The sequence below is a fragment of the Xiphophorus hellerii genome, chromosome 23 (assembly GCF_003331165.1).
Source record: "Xiphophorus hellerii strain 12219 chromosome 23, Xiphophorus_hellerii-4.1, whole genome shotgun sequence".
Lineage (NCBI taxonomy): Eukaryota > Metazoa > Chordata > Actinopteri > Cyprinodontiformes > Poeciliidae > Xiphophorus > Xiphophorus hellerii.
The window spans coordinates 31,995,837-32,011,237 of NC_045694.1; the positions used below are offsets into that span (position 1 = coordinate 31,995,837).

The window sequence follows — 15,401 nt, forward strand, 5'->3', positions numbered from 1 at the left end:
GATTTCTGAATTTTAAGTTAATTGAACACAAAAATGTAATTTGCCATCAATAAACCAAATGAATTAAGTTAGATTAATGTAAAAAGAAAAAAGAAAAAAGAAAGTCCATTAGATGAACTACAGCCAAAAACACTTTTTACAGTGTATAGCGGTGCACAGGTGAGGCTCAGTTAAATGATGTCGTCATTTGATATCGCGATATTAATTATTTGATTGGTGTCAAAAATTCCACTATTAAAGTAAATGAGACCCCCACAGGCCTTTTATGATTTTTACTCCTTCTAATGTGAAGCCCTTTGTAAATGGTGCTTTGTGTATAAAATTAGCTTAAGTGTTGGGTGGTGTTAGCAGTATGGAAATTTATGTAATTCGAATGTCAAGTCACCTTCCATCTGTCTTTTGATGTTTTATTTCTTTATTTTTTGAATGGTGTGTTGAACTTCCACTATCATTGCCTCGCTCAAATCTTAACCCAATTAGTACAATTTAACATTTATTTTAATTACCCCCAAAACGCCTTCACTCAATTTGAGATAATTAATCTAATCAATAATTAAATATCTTTTTGAAACGTAATTATTTTTGCAGTTCCAGTAATTACCTACACTAATTAACAGATTGACTATAAGTATGTCATCATTTTTGTTTAGAGGCAAGTTCTGTTCATTATGTAATGCTAATGGTCCTGAAGACTTTCTTCATCTAATTCTTACATTTTGATTTGAAATAATTAAGAGTTTTATGATTAACCTAAGTATGTTTTAATTAATTACCGTAATAATGATAATTTTCTAAAAACTTTTGTTTTGCTTTCTTGAAAAAGTTATACATTTGTACCTGTAAGATTCAGCTCTGTATTAGTTTACACAAGCAAAATTTCACAAAAGTAGGATTATGAAATCCAGTATAAGAGATAAAGCCAGGTTTGACATAGCACCATCAGTTCATCCTGCCTTTAACCATTTCACAAAGACCAAACCAGGTTCAGAAGCTGCAGGTTTAAGTAATTCAGGTGAATGAACGGCCACAGATTTCTTCAGCAGACCCTGAGATCAATCACAGATTCATTGATGCTACGCAAGATAAACTACGTACGCCTGACCTCACACCAAATGAACAACATCTTTTGATGAATCATTAGAGGAGTCGAAACTTCATAAAGAAAAAACTGTTACTATGATAGCAATCAGTAGTGAATTGATTAAATGCAGAATTAACCCAAAATATACATTTCCAAATCATTCTTAACTAAAAAAAAACATGATAATCACACCTGTTATTTGCTCAAATAAACAAATATGAACAGTGAAAGTCAATATTATAACATGTTATTCTGACAGCAAATTCTTTTTTGTTTTACATTTTATCAATACTTATACAGAACAAAAATGAGAATAGATCAAGATTAAATATAAGAACAACACTGGATTCAAAGACCAGAATGCTAAAAACACACCACCATAGAACTCATACATGACAAAGTTCTCCAAAGTCCTGCTAACAATATGATTATTTGATGTGTCTCTGCTGTGTTGAAGGAGAGACACATTTAAAGGTTGCAGGACACTGGTTCTTGAGGCTTGGATTTGTAGAAGGAAACAGCTGAATTACACAGAATCTCCTGACAACATTTTAGATAGAATTGTGTCATCATAAACATAATCCCTACTATTTTCCAGGGATCCAATTACTCTCCTTGTATTTATAGATGAAATGGCTGCAAATGTAGAAAACTTTCATTAAATTTGGAATGGAGCGGTTCTGATGCTTGTCTCCTCAGGGAAGGTGACAGTTAAAACAGGTCTGATCCCAGAAGTCTTGTTCCCTGAGCAAACACTGCTAATTCTTTCCTTTTTAAAAGCTATTATTTCTAATCATGTCATGCATTAAGAGACCCAATATAGAAAGGAGGTCATTTACAACCCAAACATTCAACACACTGAATCTGCAATAGAGAAAATAAAAGCTTTCAATCTTGCAAATTAATAGTTAGATTTTTTTTCTCACACAAAAGACCCGGTAACACTTTCTGAAATTTTGTGCAGCTATAGGGGTATTGTATTTTGAGTGATTTGCATTATGAATTCAGTATTCAAAGGCTGCATATTCAGCTAAAATCAGATATTAACATACACTGTAAATATTTTTTGTGTCTCTTTACCAGATATTAAATCTTTCAGGTTTTCCAGTTTTAGATCAGTTAAAGATCCCAGATTGGTGGGAAACGGTGTTCACATTAAACACTGTTTGTGCTTAACTGACAGGTGTGAAGTGGCTTCCCTGGAGGAGAAACAAGGCTAGGCACCCAACTAACTCCTCAAACTTGGTAGTAGTATACATTTGGATTGTGGGAAATGAAGGAATATGTCATGAGATATGTAGGCAATCAATCGATTAGTGATTATGAAATCTCAACCAGCCAGAGAGTGGGCACAGAGACTGAGCAGGAATCCCTCATACAGAGTATACATGAAGTGGCAGTGGAGAGAAAACACTCCTTTTAACATCAAGAGACCTTCAGCAGAACTTGGCTCAGTATAATTGGCTATCTGCCACGAAGATGTGGCAGATAATTTTCTACCACCAAATAGGGAAAAATGCACTGAAAAATACTGACTTACTGATCATTCCCATTTGGGGGCGCACCACAAAGCATCTATGTTAGTTTGTTTCTCTGCTACACTGAGCTTGAACATGAATGATGGTACGCTCCAGGAAATCAGAAGACAGACTACAAAACTCAGCTTTTAAAACAACAGCAAAATAAAATATACTTATGTGAGTGTGGGCTTTGTCTGGACCACCCTGATGTATGTGTTCTGTTTCTGATTACATGCAGGATTGAAATAAATCAATGAGAACTGTGGGTGTGTTTTAGCGGCACAGGCACTTTCAAGATCAGCCATCCATAACATCAGATATACAAGAAATAGGATTTTACTCCACAAGGCAACTGGTAAGTACTCTACAAAACACTAATATTATTTATTCTCAATTCTTATTAATACTCCACTATTACTAGTTTTTATTTGTTTGGGTTGGACTTTTTTTTTCTTTGTTTTTTGTTATTTTTCTTTCCTTCTCAGTGAAATTAACTTTCTGTTCAGTGGGTTCTGTAGTTCAAGTGTACATAATGAACAGTTTACACAATGGTGTAGCAGTTGTTGATGTAAATGCATAATGTGTCAATATTCTACAGTAAATGCAATGCCTTGTGTCACATTTTCTAATGCCTGGTAAAAGAATGGAACGAAAGAAGTAGGCTGAAATTAATAATAGAGGAAAATTACTGTGCATCCCATGGAGACCAACACTAATTGAATAAGTTATGCATTTGTTCAGTCTGGTTTCTCTTCAATTTCATCATTACGCAGCCTCAGAGGGACTTCCACAAGACTCCACGACACTCTTTCCGAAGCCCTTGTGTTTCTCATTCTGATAAGCTGTACCTTAATTAATTCATTGGGGTCAGGAGTTATTAGCACCTTCAGTGCACATTCTTCATTACTAGAACTCCTTATTAATTCTTTTGCAGCACACATAATGTGTTCTTAAGCTTCCAGAGGAGCACAACTGATCAGCATAGTGGGAATAATGTAAAAGTGACTGATTAAATGACTAAACCTAATTATAGGTTATATGTAGAACGTTTGATGCAAATAATTATTGTTTAGTTATGTAACTGCATCTGTAATGTTGTCCAAAAGTATTCATGTATTTCAAGAGATTGTCTTGTTAGAGTCGCAAATGTTATTATTTTCTCGGGATTTCAGAGACTGACCAACAGTAAGAAGTGCTGAATTCTGAACTGGAAAGAAAATAAAACAAGTTTTTTCAAGCATTTTATAAATATCTAAAAAGTACAACATGTATTTGTAATAATTACTGCTGGGTGGATACTTTGTAGTATCCACACTATATCCCTTCGTCATATCCCTTTTTTCTTCTTCGTGTTTACAGTTATCAAACAACAAATTGGTGCATTCCAACACAACCAGTTAGTATGTGAACCAGAATGTCACTCGACGATTAAATTCTGTTATACAAATGTGTTTGTTTAAGTTAACTAAATATTCCCCAATAACTTTTACTTCTTGACTAAATAAATCATCTAAATCTAGTTTTATTGTAATTCTGTTTCAGTTTTGAATCGATTGTTGTCCTTCTTCGTTGTACTTTTGACAGTATAACTGTATGCTATGTTAGTAAAAACGTTTTTTAAGTTAGTTTCATGTTTATTCATTTATGGTTTACCTTGTGTTTTTCACTGCTCAAGAGTTATTTTGGGCAGTTCCATGGATGTTTCAGGTGTGACAGTGCCAGTTATGTGACTGGTAGATAAAGGGGTGTGAGTGTGTGTCGGCATGAACACTATAAGTTTGTGATATTGACACTCAAACTAAATCCAGTGAATTTTTTTGTGTAGTGAATCATGATGTTGTTTTTAATTGAATAAATTAAGTGGATTTAATCTTCTTTTTTTTTTTACGTCACCATAAGCACTTCATTTAAATAAGTTAAGGCCTTTTGGAGCTAAAAACGTTTTAAAAATTAAAACTAATTTGAATTAATGTGAGGGGTAGGTGACAGGCTGGCCAGCAGATCAGCGAGTGCTTTGTGCTACCACCAGCAGCAACGAATTAAACCACTTTTGTCACAAAAATTAGTTTTAAGATGAAAAAGTAACTTTAATCAGATTACTGATTACTCCTTGAAAAGTAACTTAGATTACTGATTACTTGAGTGGAAAGTAACTCAGTTAGATTACAAGTTACTTTATTAGCTACTTTCAGTAACTGCTGACATCAACATTCCGCTGCCTCAATATAAAAATTACATTGAACTTTGCCAGTACTTATTTGATTGCAAGTTATTTTATAATGATAACATTATAAAATGTGGAGACACATATCAGTGTATCTCCACTTATAAGGTGGAACAGAAGAGGAGATTACAACAGTCCAAAATAAAACTTCAGTTATTTTTGCATGTTTTTATGTGTTCCACTGTTGTCTGGATTTTAGAACCTCCAGAACATCGGGCCCCATGTGTCACGGCCCTGCTGTTGCTGTCAGAGCGCAGCGCACAGCGCTCCTCCTGCGGCTCCACAACTCACATGGTCTGCTGCACAGATTTGTGACACTTGTCTTAATATTAAAGATTATAATGGCGTTTAGTTGTGCAACTTTACGGACAGGTTCATTCGTGGCTGTTTTCACGTTTATTGCGCTGTTCATATTAATCTCGGTGTTTACAGTTTTCTGGAGCTCAACGCGAAACTCGACGTCACTAAAGCCATTAAAACGTGCACCTTATGTGCTTTCATTAATATTGTGACGCATTGTCTCAATGTTTGTAACCCCAGGGCGGTCATTATTTCACACTATATGTTTTGCACTGCTTGTATTTTGTGTCCCAATAAAGACTTAAAACAAGAACAACAAAAAAGAAAAACAAATATACAAAAAACTTTATTACGTTTCAAAACAGTGACGTGCCTCGTGTGGCAGTAACTGAGCTTGCTTTGGTTTGTAGTTATAAAGTGAATCCAGAAGGTGGCAGTGTTACAACCTTTGGATTCAGATTCACCCAGAAAGAAAACAAAGACGAAGTAAAGGATCCGCCTTTTCCGTTCACGTGACTGCTTGTGTTGTTTGTGGCCGCGCTTCTTGTTCATTTGGCGGGTCTGTATAGATCAGACTGCTGTCCTTCAGCTCAGCGAATTCACTGTCATTTAGAAAATTATATTAAAAATGTCTCACAGGTACAGAGCCACGCGCAGCGACGCTCACGATAGTGACTTTAAACACAGGTATGTTTGAATGCAGTTAGCTACTTGAGTTAGCTTTGTTTTGTTAAGAGTGTTTTAGAAATCTTATTGAATTGTTACTATTGTGATTCATTTGAGCTCGGTAAAAAGCCTCCATCAGTTTCAGAAAGTAAATGGCAGAACGTAGCGTAGCTGCTATTTTGTTGCTCCGTTAACTTTTTATGTTCGGTTTGTCTTATGTGAAGGAAAACCAACATGTGAATGAAAACGATGGTTTCTGTGAAAACAATTGGCGAAAAACAGATCTGGTTGAACGGATAAATGTCTAACATTGACATCAAAGATCAGCCGACTGAAAGTGGATCCCCGCCACTCGACACAATGGATCGATGGAGGATCCGAAGAAAGAAGCAAATGGCGGGAGAAGTTTTAAAACCCGCTCATCAGCTTCTGCTAATTATCAGCCAACTCATCGGCTGTTGTAAATGAATGTCCCGCCCTGCTCTGTTGACCTTCACTAAGACTTTGTCAGCCATATCAGCATGTTGTGGATTTTCCTGAATGGAGCCTTTTGCTTCGTGTTGCTCATTTGTTCTGCAGGAAAAGCTATAGCCTGCTGTACTGTCAGTGTTGCCACAGAGTGTATTCACACAGAGGCTTTCCTTTACTGTGCTAGGACTGAGATGTTTAACTACAGGGCCAAACTAAGATAGGCCTCCTCGATGTTTTGTTGGGATACAGGAGCAGTGGCCCGTCTCGGTGGTCCCACTGCCGGAAGAGAGGAATAGATGGAAGTCTGAGGAGCCACAGTGACGAGGACGGTGATGATGGACACTCTGACAGCAGGAATTCCAGGTAAGAGTTTGTTTGAAACAGAGACATGCCTTCTTATTGAATTGTTTTCTTGAATCAGAAACTGCATATCTGTAATGTTATTCAAATATTTATTGAAGAAAGCCTAAATAATTGTTAGCAGTTTCAACTTCTCAAACAGATGTAATCCTTACTGCCAGCTGCAGCAGACGGGGCTTCAGCTAGCTGCTGCGCCTGTTGCTTCTGTTATTGAATTGAGTTTGGTTTTAAGGAGGCCTGAGCTCTTCTTTGCCCCCCTAGTTTCACCACCCCAGAGAGCGCAGCGCCTGTGTCTCGATGTGGTCGGCAGTCTGACTGGGGGAGCCAGGTGGAGGACGAAGAGATGAGGCAAGATGTTCACAGAGATATGCAACGGTAAAAGAATGGTTTTCATTTTAATTCAGTAGTCTTTTTGAATGCTGTCATTAGGCCTGTCGCGATAAACGATAAATCAATCAATCGTACGATAAATTAAAATTATCGACGTCATTTTAATTATCGGCATTATCGTCTCTTCCGACCTTTTTCTCTTTCTGTTAATGACACTGAATGAAAAAAGGCGAAACTCCGGTGCTCTCCACTGACCCCCCCCCTTCCTCATTTCCTTAGTGTAAAGCCCAGCGCACACTACACGATCTTAGAGCTGTCGGCCGATTGTCGGCTCATTTTCAAAACCTGAGAGACCACACATTAGTCGACAGAAATCCTAGGTATAACGGTTCGATCCTGCCCATTGTTGTGGTGTCCAACAATGGGCACAAAATAATGGCTACAAGTCCAGTGAACTAATTTTAAAACCAGGCATTAATCAATGCTTTACTACAATCTACCTGCAATGCATGTGGCTTTATGTTGTTTAGTTTTTTTTTCCAAGTGCGTTTTTTGTTTTTGTTTGTTATCCATCTTTGGCAAGAAATCGCATGCATTATTACGTCATTTCCATTAAATCAGTGTAAAAAGGTCTTTAAACAATATTATGGTTTATCGCAATAATTTTTGAGACAATTAATCGTTCAGCAAAATTTGCTATCGTGACAGGCCTAGCTGTCATTATTACTTGCTGTTTGTTGATGTTATGTGCCCCCTGTTCAGATACAGGAGGAGGATACTAGGTTCAGAGGTCAATCAGAGGGAGAGAAAAACTTCATCAGGCTCTTCTGGCAGGTAAATATGACCTCATCAAGAATATCTGACTCAAACTTTAAATGTTTAAAGCATGAAGCATTACAGATGCAGTGATATACATTAGTAGGAATGTGAAAGTATCACGTTGGTTTGGAAGGAAGAGTAATTAGCTGGTAAAAGCAACTAATGGGTGAATAAGTCAACTTTAAATCCAGCAGAACAGTTTGATACTTAGTCTTTGGGATGCTACCCGTTTCAAATGAAAAGCTATTGCAGATGTATATACTAATCTTTTTCTTAGAATATCCTACCTTTATAAAATATAGCAGAATTGTACATGTTGTACATAATCGGCATATCCCACTTTCACCACAATATCCAACTTTTATCAAATACTTAGGTAACACATTTTGTTACACCAATTTCCTGTCTTTGAATTGCCTATGTTTCATGAAATACAGAGGTAGCACATATTGATGCACTAAAAACCCTTCATCAGAATATCCTCCCTGGTAAATCGGTAGAGGATGTCAATGCACCAAAATCTTTCATCAGGATATGCTATTTGTTTCACATTGGTATGTGGCACATGTTTATCTGCTAAATTCCCTAATCAGAATATCCTGCCTCTATGTACACAGTGAATCACTAAATTATTTAATCAAAATATCCTATCTGTCAAATATGTGGGTAGCACATATCAGTGCATTAAGACACTGCATCAGAATATCCTACCTTTTAAAAAAATATTTCAAATACAGAGGTCTTTGTAAGAATGAAATAGTATCAGACAGATGAAATAATTTTTTTATTTAAATTAAATTAAACACAGACGTCTCCAAATAGAAAACACTGCAAACTCTTTTTTGCGCATTGATACGTTGTATGGCAGTCTTGAAGCGCTGTCAACATATGTCCAATGAACTGTACAGGTCACTGTGCATCTGAAATAATAGGATATGTTTCATGTACACTAATATTACACCATACACACAGCTTCAATCTCATGTGATATTGCTACCAACATGCTCTATGTAGCACTGTTTAATAAAAAAAGAGTGTTGTTAAACTAAATATTTAAAATAGGGACAAATTAGCCCACAAGAATAACTTATTTTATCCTGATTAATGTGATTGACGCCAAACAACGACTTGGTTACAGTACACAGGATAGTAACGACACTGCAGACGGCAAACTAAAGCCATTTACAAATATAGTTACAAGCTGCCTGTCATGTAAACTTAAACATAAAATAATACAACAGCTTAAGGAAAGCCGGATGTAAAATAAATTAAGTAAAGCTTACCTTAATCTTCGATTAAATAAAACGGATGGAACAAAACTTCCACAGGTAGGATGTGTTTATAAGAAATCTGATGAGTAAGCAGAATGTGACGTAGCATCGATGTGCGCATGCACATTACCACAAGGTAGGATGGATTGATAGGTAGCACAGATAGTTAGAACCCTGGGTGGCTGTTGTCAGCTGACGGGCATGTGATCTGCTGAGACTCAGCAGGGATCAGGCATCATTGAGCTCCTCTACTCTCTGCAGAAACTGCTGCTGTCTAAAATGAGAGCAGCAGCAAGGCCACGTCCAGACACAACGGTCATTCGGTTTACGCATGTGGTCTTGGCACTGCTTAAGATTCTCTAGTGGAGAAGCAGTTTTTTCCCCATCAGCCTCTCATGGGTCAGTATACTTTACTGGCTTTCCTCAAGAAAACTACTCACTTCAGTGAAAATCTGTTCCATAATTCTAATCCAGGGGTGGGCAACTCCAGGCCTCGAGGGCCGGTCTCCTGCAACTTTTAGATGTATCTCTACTTCAACACACCTGAGTCAAATAATGAGGTCATTAGCAGGACTCTGGAGAACTTGACTGCAGTTAGGTGATTCAGCTGTTGGATTCAAGTGTGTTTGATCAGGGAGACATCTAAGAGTTGCAGGACACCGGCCCTCGAGGACCAGGATTGCCCACCCCTGTTCTAATCCATAAACACTAAACCTTTCACTGATGGGATGAGAACCTGTTGACTCGTGAAAACCGACTGCTCAGCTCCATATCTCTAGTTATTTTGCAGATGTTTCATTAGCACTGCACCAAGCAAATATTCCATCATCTGCTCGTCTTATGGCAGGTTGGGATTCTTCCTTAAGCCAATCACCCTTCAGCCATGTTCACACCTCCTCTGAACTCGCTCCAAGTTCTCGTTAGAATCTTTTTGATTGGAACTTGCTCTTAAGGACAAAAATTGGTTTTGTAAAAAGAGCTGTTGTCACTTCATCTTTGGATTGTGGAATCAGTTGTTCTGTCAGGTTTTTAGTTAAAGGACAATAACATCTCTGTGTACTGCAGCTGTGACTCCAGAGAGGGTGAAAACATGGAGACTGACGAAGCTGTGTTGATGCGAAGACAAAAGCAGATCAGCTACGGCAAGAACACCCTGGCCTATGACCGTTACATCAAGGAGGTGCCAAAGTAAGATGATGCATGTTACAGTGTCAGCATCTTAAAGCAACATTGAACATGGAGAGCAGGTCTTGAGTGTTTACATGCTAAACATAGAAACATGAACCCTTGCTTTTTTCAGGCACTTGCGACAGCCGGGCGTTCACCCAAAGACTCCCAACAAGTTCAGGAAGTACAGCCGGCGTTCCTGGGATCAACAGATCAAACTGTGGAGAGTTAAGCTGCATGCCTGGGACCCCCCAGCAGGCTGCAGCCAGGAACACACCCTCAGTGACAATATGTAAGAAAACACTGGCTCCCTCAGGTTTCCAGTAACTGCTTCATCATTACTCTGGCAGGCCGGGTCATGAAGCTGAAAGGGGAGGAAAACAAAATGAGCAAAACATTGATATGTACAGCAGTGTTTCCCATCCTGGTTCTCAAGACACACCGCCCTGCATGTCTTAGATGTTTCCTTGCTTTTACACACTCTACTGGGTGATTGCAGATCAACAAAAGCCTGTAAATCAGCCATCAATTGAAATCAGATGTGTTTAAAGCAGGCAAGTATTCAGGGCAGTGTCCCTTGAAGACCAGGGTTAAAAACCAATGATCTATAAAAACCCACAATCTCCAGAATTCCTATGGAGCCTGGAAAATGGTTGCATTTTTAAAATCATTTTGCACATTTGAATAGTCTGGAGAATGGTTTCCAGACTTTATTCTTATTTGGTGAAAGCAGAATTTCACAGGATATGTAAAGTGAGGCTAAATGTTTTAGTCACACAATAGTTTAATGTTTTTTTTCCCCAATTTCTTGATTTTTAGATATCAATCTTGTAAAGATTATTTGATTTGCAACAATGCATCTTGAGAAGTTGGCAAGCTCATTGGTCATTTTATTTAGTGACTTATTGACAGATGAGCCTCAGAAATACACTTCTTCAAGGCTACGTTCACAAAGCTTGCTAAATGTCTTTTTTTTTTTCTTTTTTTTTTTTTAAATCCACGTTTTGTTTTGTTTTTTGCCTGGTCATTCATACTAATTAAACCCGACTGCAATGAGACTTCTGTGTGAAGTGTTTACGTCCCCGAAGCAATCCACATGCGGAGAAGAACGTTGACATCACACAGCAGCGCTCTGTTTACGGCAGTAATTATGAATTTTTAAATTTATCCAGCAATGGGAGCTGATAATATAATCACAAGATCATAACATGAGCAAAGCTGCCAAAAAAGCACAGCTAATAACATCCTTTAGTGGAGCATTTGCCTGCTGTGTGAACACAGCCCGTAGACAGAGATGGGTCCACATACTGTACTTGGCTGTTAAACAAATTTACTCACGGCTGATTTAGCAACAAAGTATCACAAAGTATGCATTAAAGAATCATATGTTAGTGAAAAAATATTAAATCCAGTTGTGACAATTCTGCATTGTTAATCTTTTTAAATAAAGCTAAAGTTAAACAAACAGTAAAAAGTCCTTCAGGATTGTGCTGTCAGGATATGAGGAAGGAACAGAGTTAAAAACATAATGACAGCAACTTAAAAAACAGTTGAAATCTGAGTTTGAAATGATTAATGTGTTAGTACCCTGAGTGTCCTACTTGTGGCACGCGGTCAACAGGTGATAACGCCTTGATGACTTGCATGTCCATGATGAGTCACTGCTTGGTTTCTGCAGAGAGGAGCTGGACCTTGAGGATATTGTGGACATTGAGTTGGATTTTCCTTCCTTGGCTGATTCCCAGAACGCACCGTCTTCCCTGCTGGTCCATAGCTCTGCAGCCGAGGTGAGCTCCTGTACAGGCTGAACCTGACTTGGTTTCCAACACTGACTGGTTTCAGTGGGGGAGGTGGGTGTGGCAGTGTGGTGAAGTCACCTCTAATGCCGTTGCCATACATTTGGTTCTAAATTCCACAAATTCCATCAAAGCTGCACCAAACTCACTAGGTTCAATCCTTATCTGCTCCCCAACAAGAATCTACAACAATCTCTGGTGGGCGTGGCCTAATTCCTCTACAGCACCCAACCACCGGGCCGCGCAAGAAATAATGAACTACTTCTGGATCTTTTATTTTGAAAATCCTAAACCGGATTTTACCGGTTACGTCTTGTGCGTCAAAATTGAGCCAACTTGCAGCAGAATGAGTAACAAAACAACATCCGCTGGGGACCGCTGCCCTAGAGCACTTTTAATAACCACCCACAGGTCAAGCTTTAACCCAGAATCATGAAACTCAGATTCATGATTCTGAGTTTCATGAATCAAGTCTCTGGGAGCCGTGGTCTAAATCCAACAGGAAGATGACCATTTTGGGTCAGGCATTGTGTCTTTAACATAGACTTTGTATCTGAGTGAACTTCTCCTGCGGCTTTTGAGACACAGACTTCAGAATCAGTCAGCAAGGTCTTGAGGCATAGATGATGAAAAGTTAAAAACATCTTTTTCGTACATCAAAACAATGTCAGCGTGGCCAACCCTCCAAGTCTGACCATTCGCCATGAAACATCAAGATTTATCAAGATCAAGATTTCCACATAAAAGGTCACAGTTGCACCAGACTTTCTTTCTCATTACAGACCAGCCCTCATCATATTCACATGTTCACTTAAGCACTGCTAACATATTTCCAAACCAAACACTCGTGAGAAACAAACATAAATGATGTCTTGCCTTGTGGCTATAAGATGAGACACTCATTTCTATTGAATTTTTAAGTAATTTTTAATACTTTAAATAATTGTAATTAATATAATCTTTTCTTCAACAGCTTCCAAGTCATCCTCCAGCCAAAATCAGTGTTGTTCTACTAGATTGCATAGAAAAGGCACACTCATTTTTATCCCGTTTTATTTTTTTAATATTTTTTTTTTTTACCCCTCCAGGGGGTCTTTTGTGGGCTCTAGTGTCCCTTATATGATAGTAGGCTGACAGGAAACGGGGAAGGAGAGGAGGGAAGACATGCGGCAAATGTCGTCGGGTCCGGGAGTCGAACCCGCGACGGCCGCGTCGAGGACTCAAGGCCTCCAAATACGGGTCTCGCTAACCCCTACGCCACCACGGCACGCCCTTTTTTTAGCAATTTTATTTGTCAAAATGTATTTTTATTCAATAGCTTTCAGATCATGAGACCTATTAGCTCAAAGTCATTCCAAAATTTTTCTACTGGACAATTTTGCTGAGGCACACTCATTTTTATTCTTTTACAGGTTTTTAAATATATATATACAGTATATACAGTACAGACCAAAAGTTTGGACACACCTTCTAATTCAATGAGTTTTCTTTATTTTCATGACTATTTATAAGGCAAGAAATCCCACTTATTAACCTGACAGGGCACACCTATGAAGTGAAAACCATTTCAGGTGACTACCTCTTGAAGCTCATCAAGAAAATGCAGAGTGTGTGCAAAGCAGTAATCACAGCAAAAGGTTGCTACTTTGAAGAAACTAGAATATAAGGGGTATTTTCAGTTGTTTTACACTTTTTTGTTTAGTGCATATTTCCACATGTGTTATTCATAGTTTTGATGCCTTCAGTGTAAATCTACTATGTCAATAGTCATGAAAATAAAGGAAACTCATTGAATTAAAAGGTGTGTCCAAACTTTTGGTCTGTACTGTATATATATATATTTTTTTTTTAACAATTTCTTTAGTCAATATTTAGGAGTTTCCTTCAATAGCTTCCAAGTCATGTGACCTACTAACTGAAAATGAATGTGAAATTGTTCTAGACTATTTTTGATGAGGCACACTGATTTTATCCCATTTTAGGTTTTTTATATTTTTCTGTGATTTTTATAAAAAACATATATAAGGTAGCTTCCATGTCATGACAAGGAATCTCAGCCATCTGGGGCCTCATGTATAAAACTTGTGTACGCACAAAAAATGTGCGGTGCCATATTTTATGCACAAGTCGGCATGTACACAAATGAACTTGGCACAAATGTTTGCGTAAATATACGCAAACCTTTGACCTGCGGTGAAAATGTTCAGCAACCTTAAATAATTAGGGGATCTCTGATTTATTGGCCAGCGGATTTATCAACTTAGCCGATACTTAAATATGAAAATGATTTTATCCACGTCAGCAGAGGTCTAAAAATCAACCAGTCTTCTTTTAATTATTTCTAAGTAAATAATTAGAATGAAAATAATAAACATAGAGCAGTAATAACAATAGTCTTAAGGACACACGCATATCACTGAGTATATTGCTCAAACTGTATTCAGCATTTCAAACGCACAGCTCTACACAGTATTATATGTGTATTATAAAGTCTGATAGCCTCAGGCAGAAAAGACTTGCCGTAGGGTTCCTTAGCACATTTGGGCTGATGATCTCTGCATCCATTCTGATGCAGAGATCAGTATGGATGCATACTGATTATGGATGCATAATGTAAGTATTTACATTAAGGGGTGTAAATACTTTTTGAAAGGCAATGTAGCTGTGTGTGCCTCCCTTGGACATGTTATCAAGCCTGACCTGTTCTGCTCTGTTTTGTCTAGAATGAAGACTGTTCTGCTACTCCAGTTAAAGTCAAGAAGACAGAGGATCCTGACGTGGCCAAGGGCCTCTGATGACAACATGCGCAAGGATTTCACCTAACACTGATGTCTCTCAAAGTTAACATGGACAGTGTCTGTGACTGCTTCTCAACTTGGGGATGCTTTTGGTTTTCTTGTTTAAAGTTTGCTTGTTTCTGGTCTGTAGCCTGAAATTTCTTACAGATTCATCTGCTCAGGGAGTCTTATTTACAAGATTTATACTTCCTGTTCTAACCAAGTTGGACTCATTTCAATGAATCAAATATTGGGAAATTAATGTCTCTGATGCATGTTGCTGTTGGAGGATTCCATTTCAGTGAGGAAAAATAGTTTTGTCTTAATAAGCCCTTTTGGGATGGGAGAGGGGTGGAAAAAACTGAAGCACCAAAATGTTTTAAGTTGAATTTTTTTATACAGTTATAACTATGTTTTTGTGTTTTTATTCCTGTTTCATATTGAAGAGTTTAAAATAAAAGAGCACATTGAAAACTATTTTTTATTAATGAAGTTTATATCTCAATAGAAAGTGTTGAGACTTGATGCTGAAATGCAAAGACTCATGGAATTACTTAGACTATTAGGTGTACATATTTTAACTTGCATATTTATGCAGTTAAATTATAAATATTAAAAG

The 15,401-nt window shown here is 37.8% G+C and overlaps 1 protein-coding gene across 2 annotated transcripts; it reads left to right on the forward strand.

Moving 5' to 3' along the window:
* Nucleotides 1-5,629: 5,629 nt before the first annotated feature.
* slbp (stem-loop histone mRNA binding protein) lies at nt 5,630-14,943 on the forward strand. 2 transcript variants are annotated; one of them, XM_032554715.1, is made up of 8 exons: nt 5,630-5,812; nt 6,512-6,625; nt 6,884-6,997; nt 7,721-7,786; nt 10,108-10,230; nt 10,343-10,501; nt 11,888-11,996; nt 14,729-14,943. In XM_032554715.1, exons 1-8 carry the CDS (start codon nt 5,754-5,756, stop codon nt 14,798-14,800), a joined length of 816 nt encoding a protein of 271 aa, XP_032410606.1. In that variant the 5' UTR covers nt 5,630-5,753; the 3' UTR covers nt 14,801-14,943. The 2 variants fall into 2 exon arrangements, with proteins under 2 accessions (XP_032410606.1, XP_032410605.1); XM_032554714.1 differs by having other exon boundaries at nt 5,631-5,812; nt 7,715-7,786.
* The last annotated feature ends 458 nt before the right edge of the window (nt 14,944-15,401 follow it).

Bases quoted from the DNA above. Each gene is read 5' to 3' on its own strand.
- slbp (XM_032554714.1), top strand. From the start codon at position 5,754: ATGTCTCACAGGTACAGAGCCACGCGCAGCGACGCTCACGATAGTGAC. The intron at 5,813-6,511 runs GTATGTTTGAAT...GTTGGGATACAG, and splicing joins GATAGTGACTTTAAACACAG to GAGCAGTGGCCCGTCTCGGT. The intron at 10,502-11,887 runs GTAAGAAAACAC...TGGTTTCTGCAG, and splicing joins CACACCCTCAGTGACAATAT to AGAGGAGCTGGACCTTGAGG.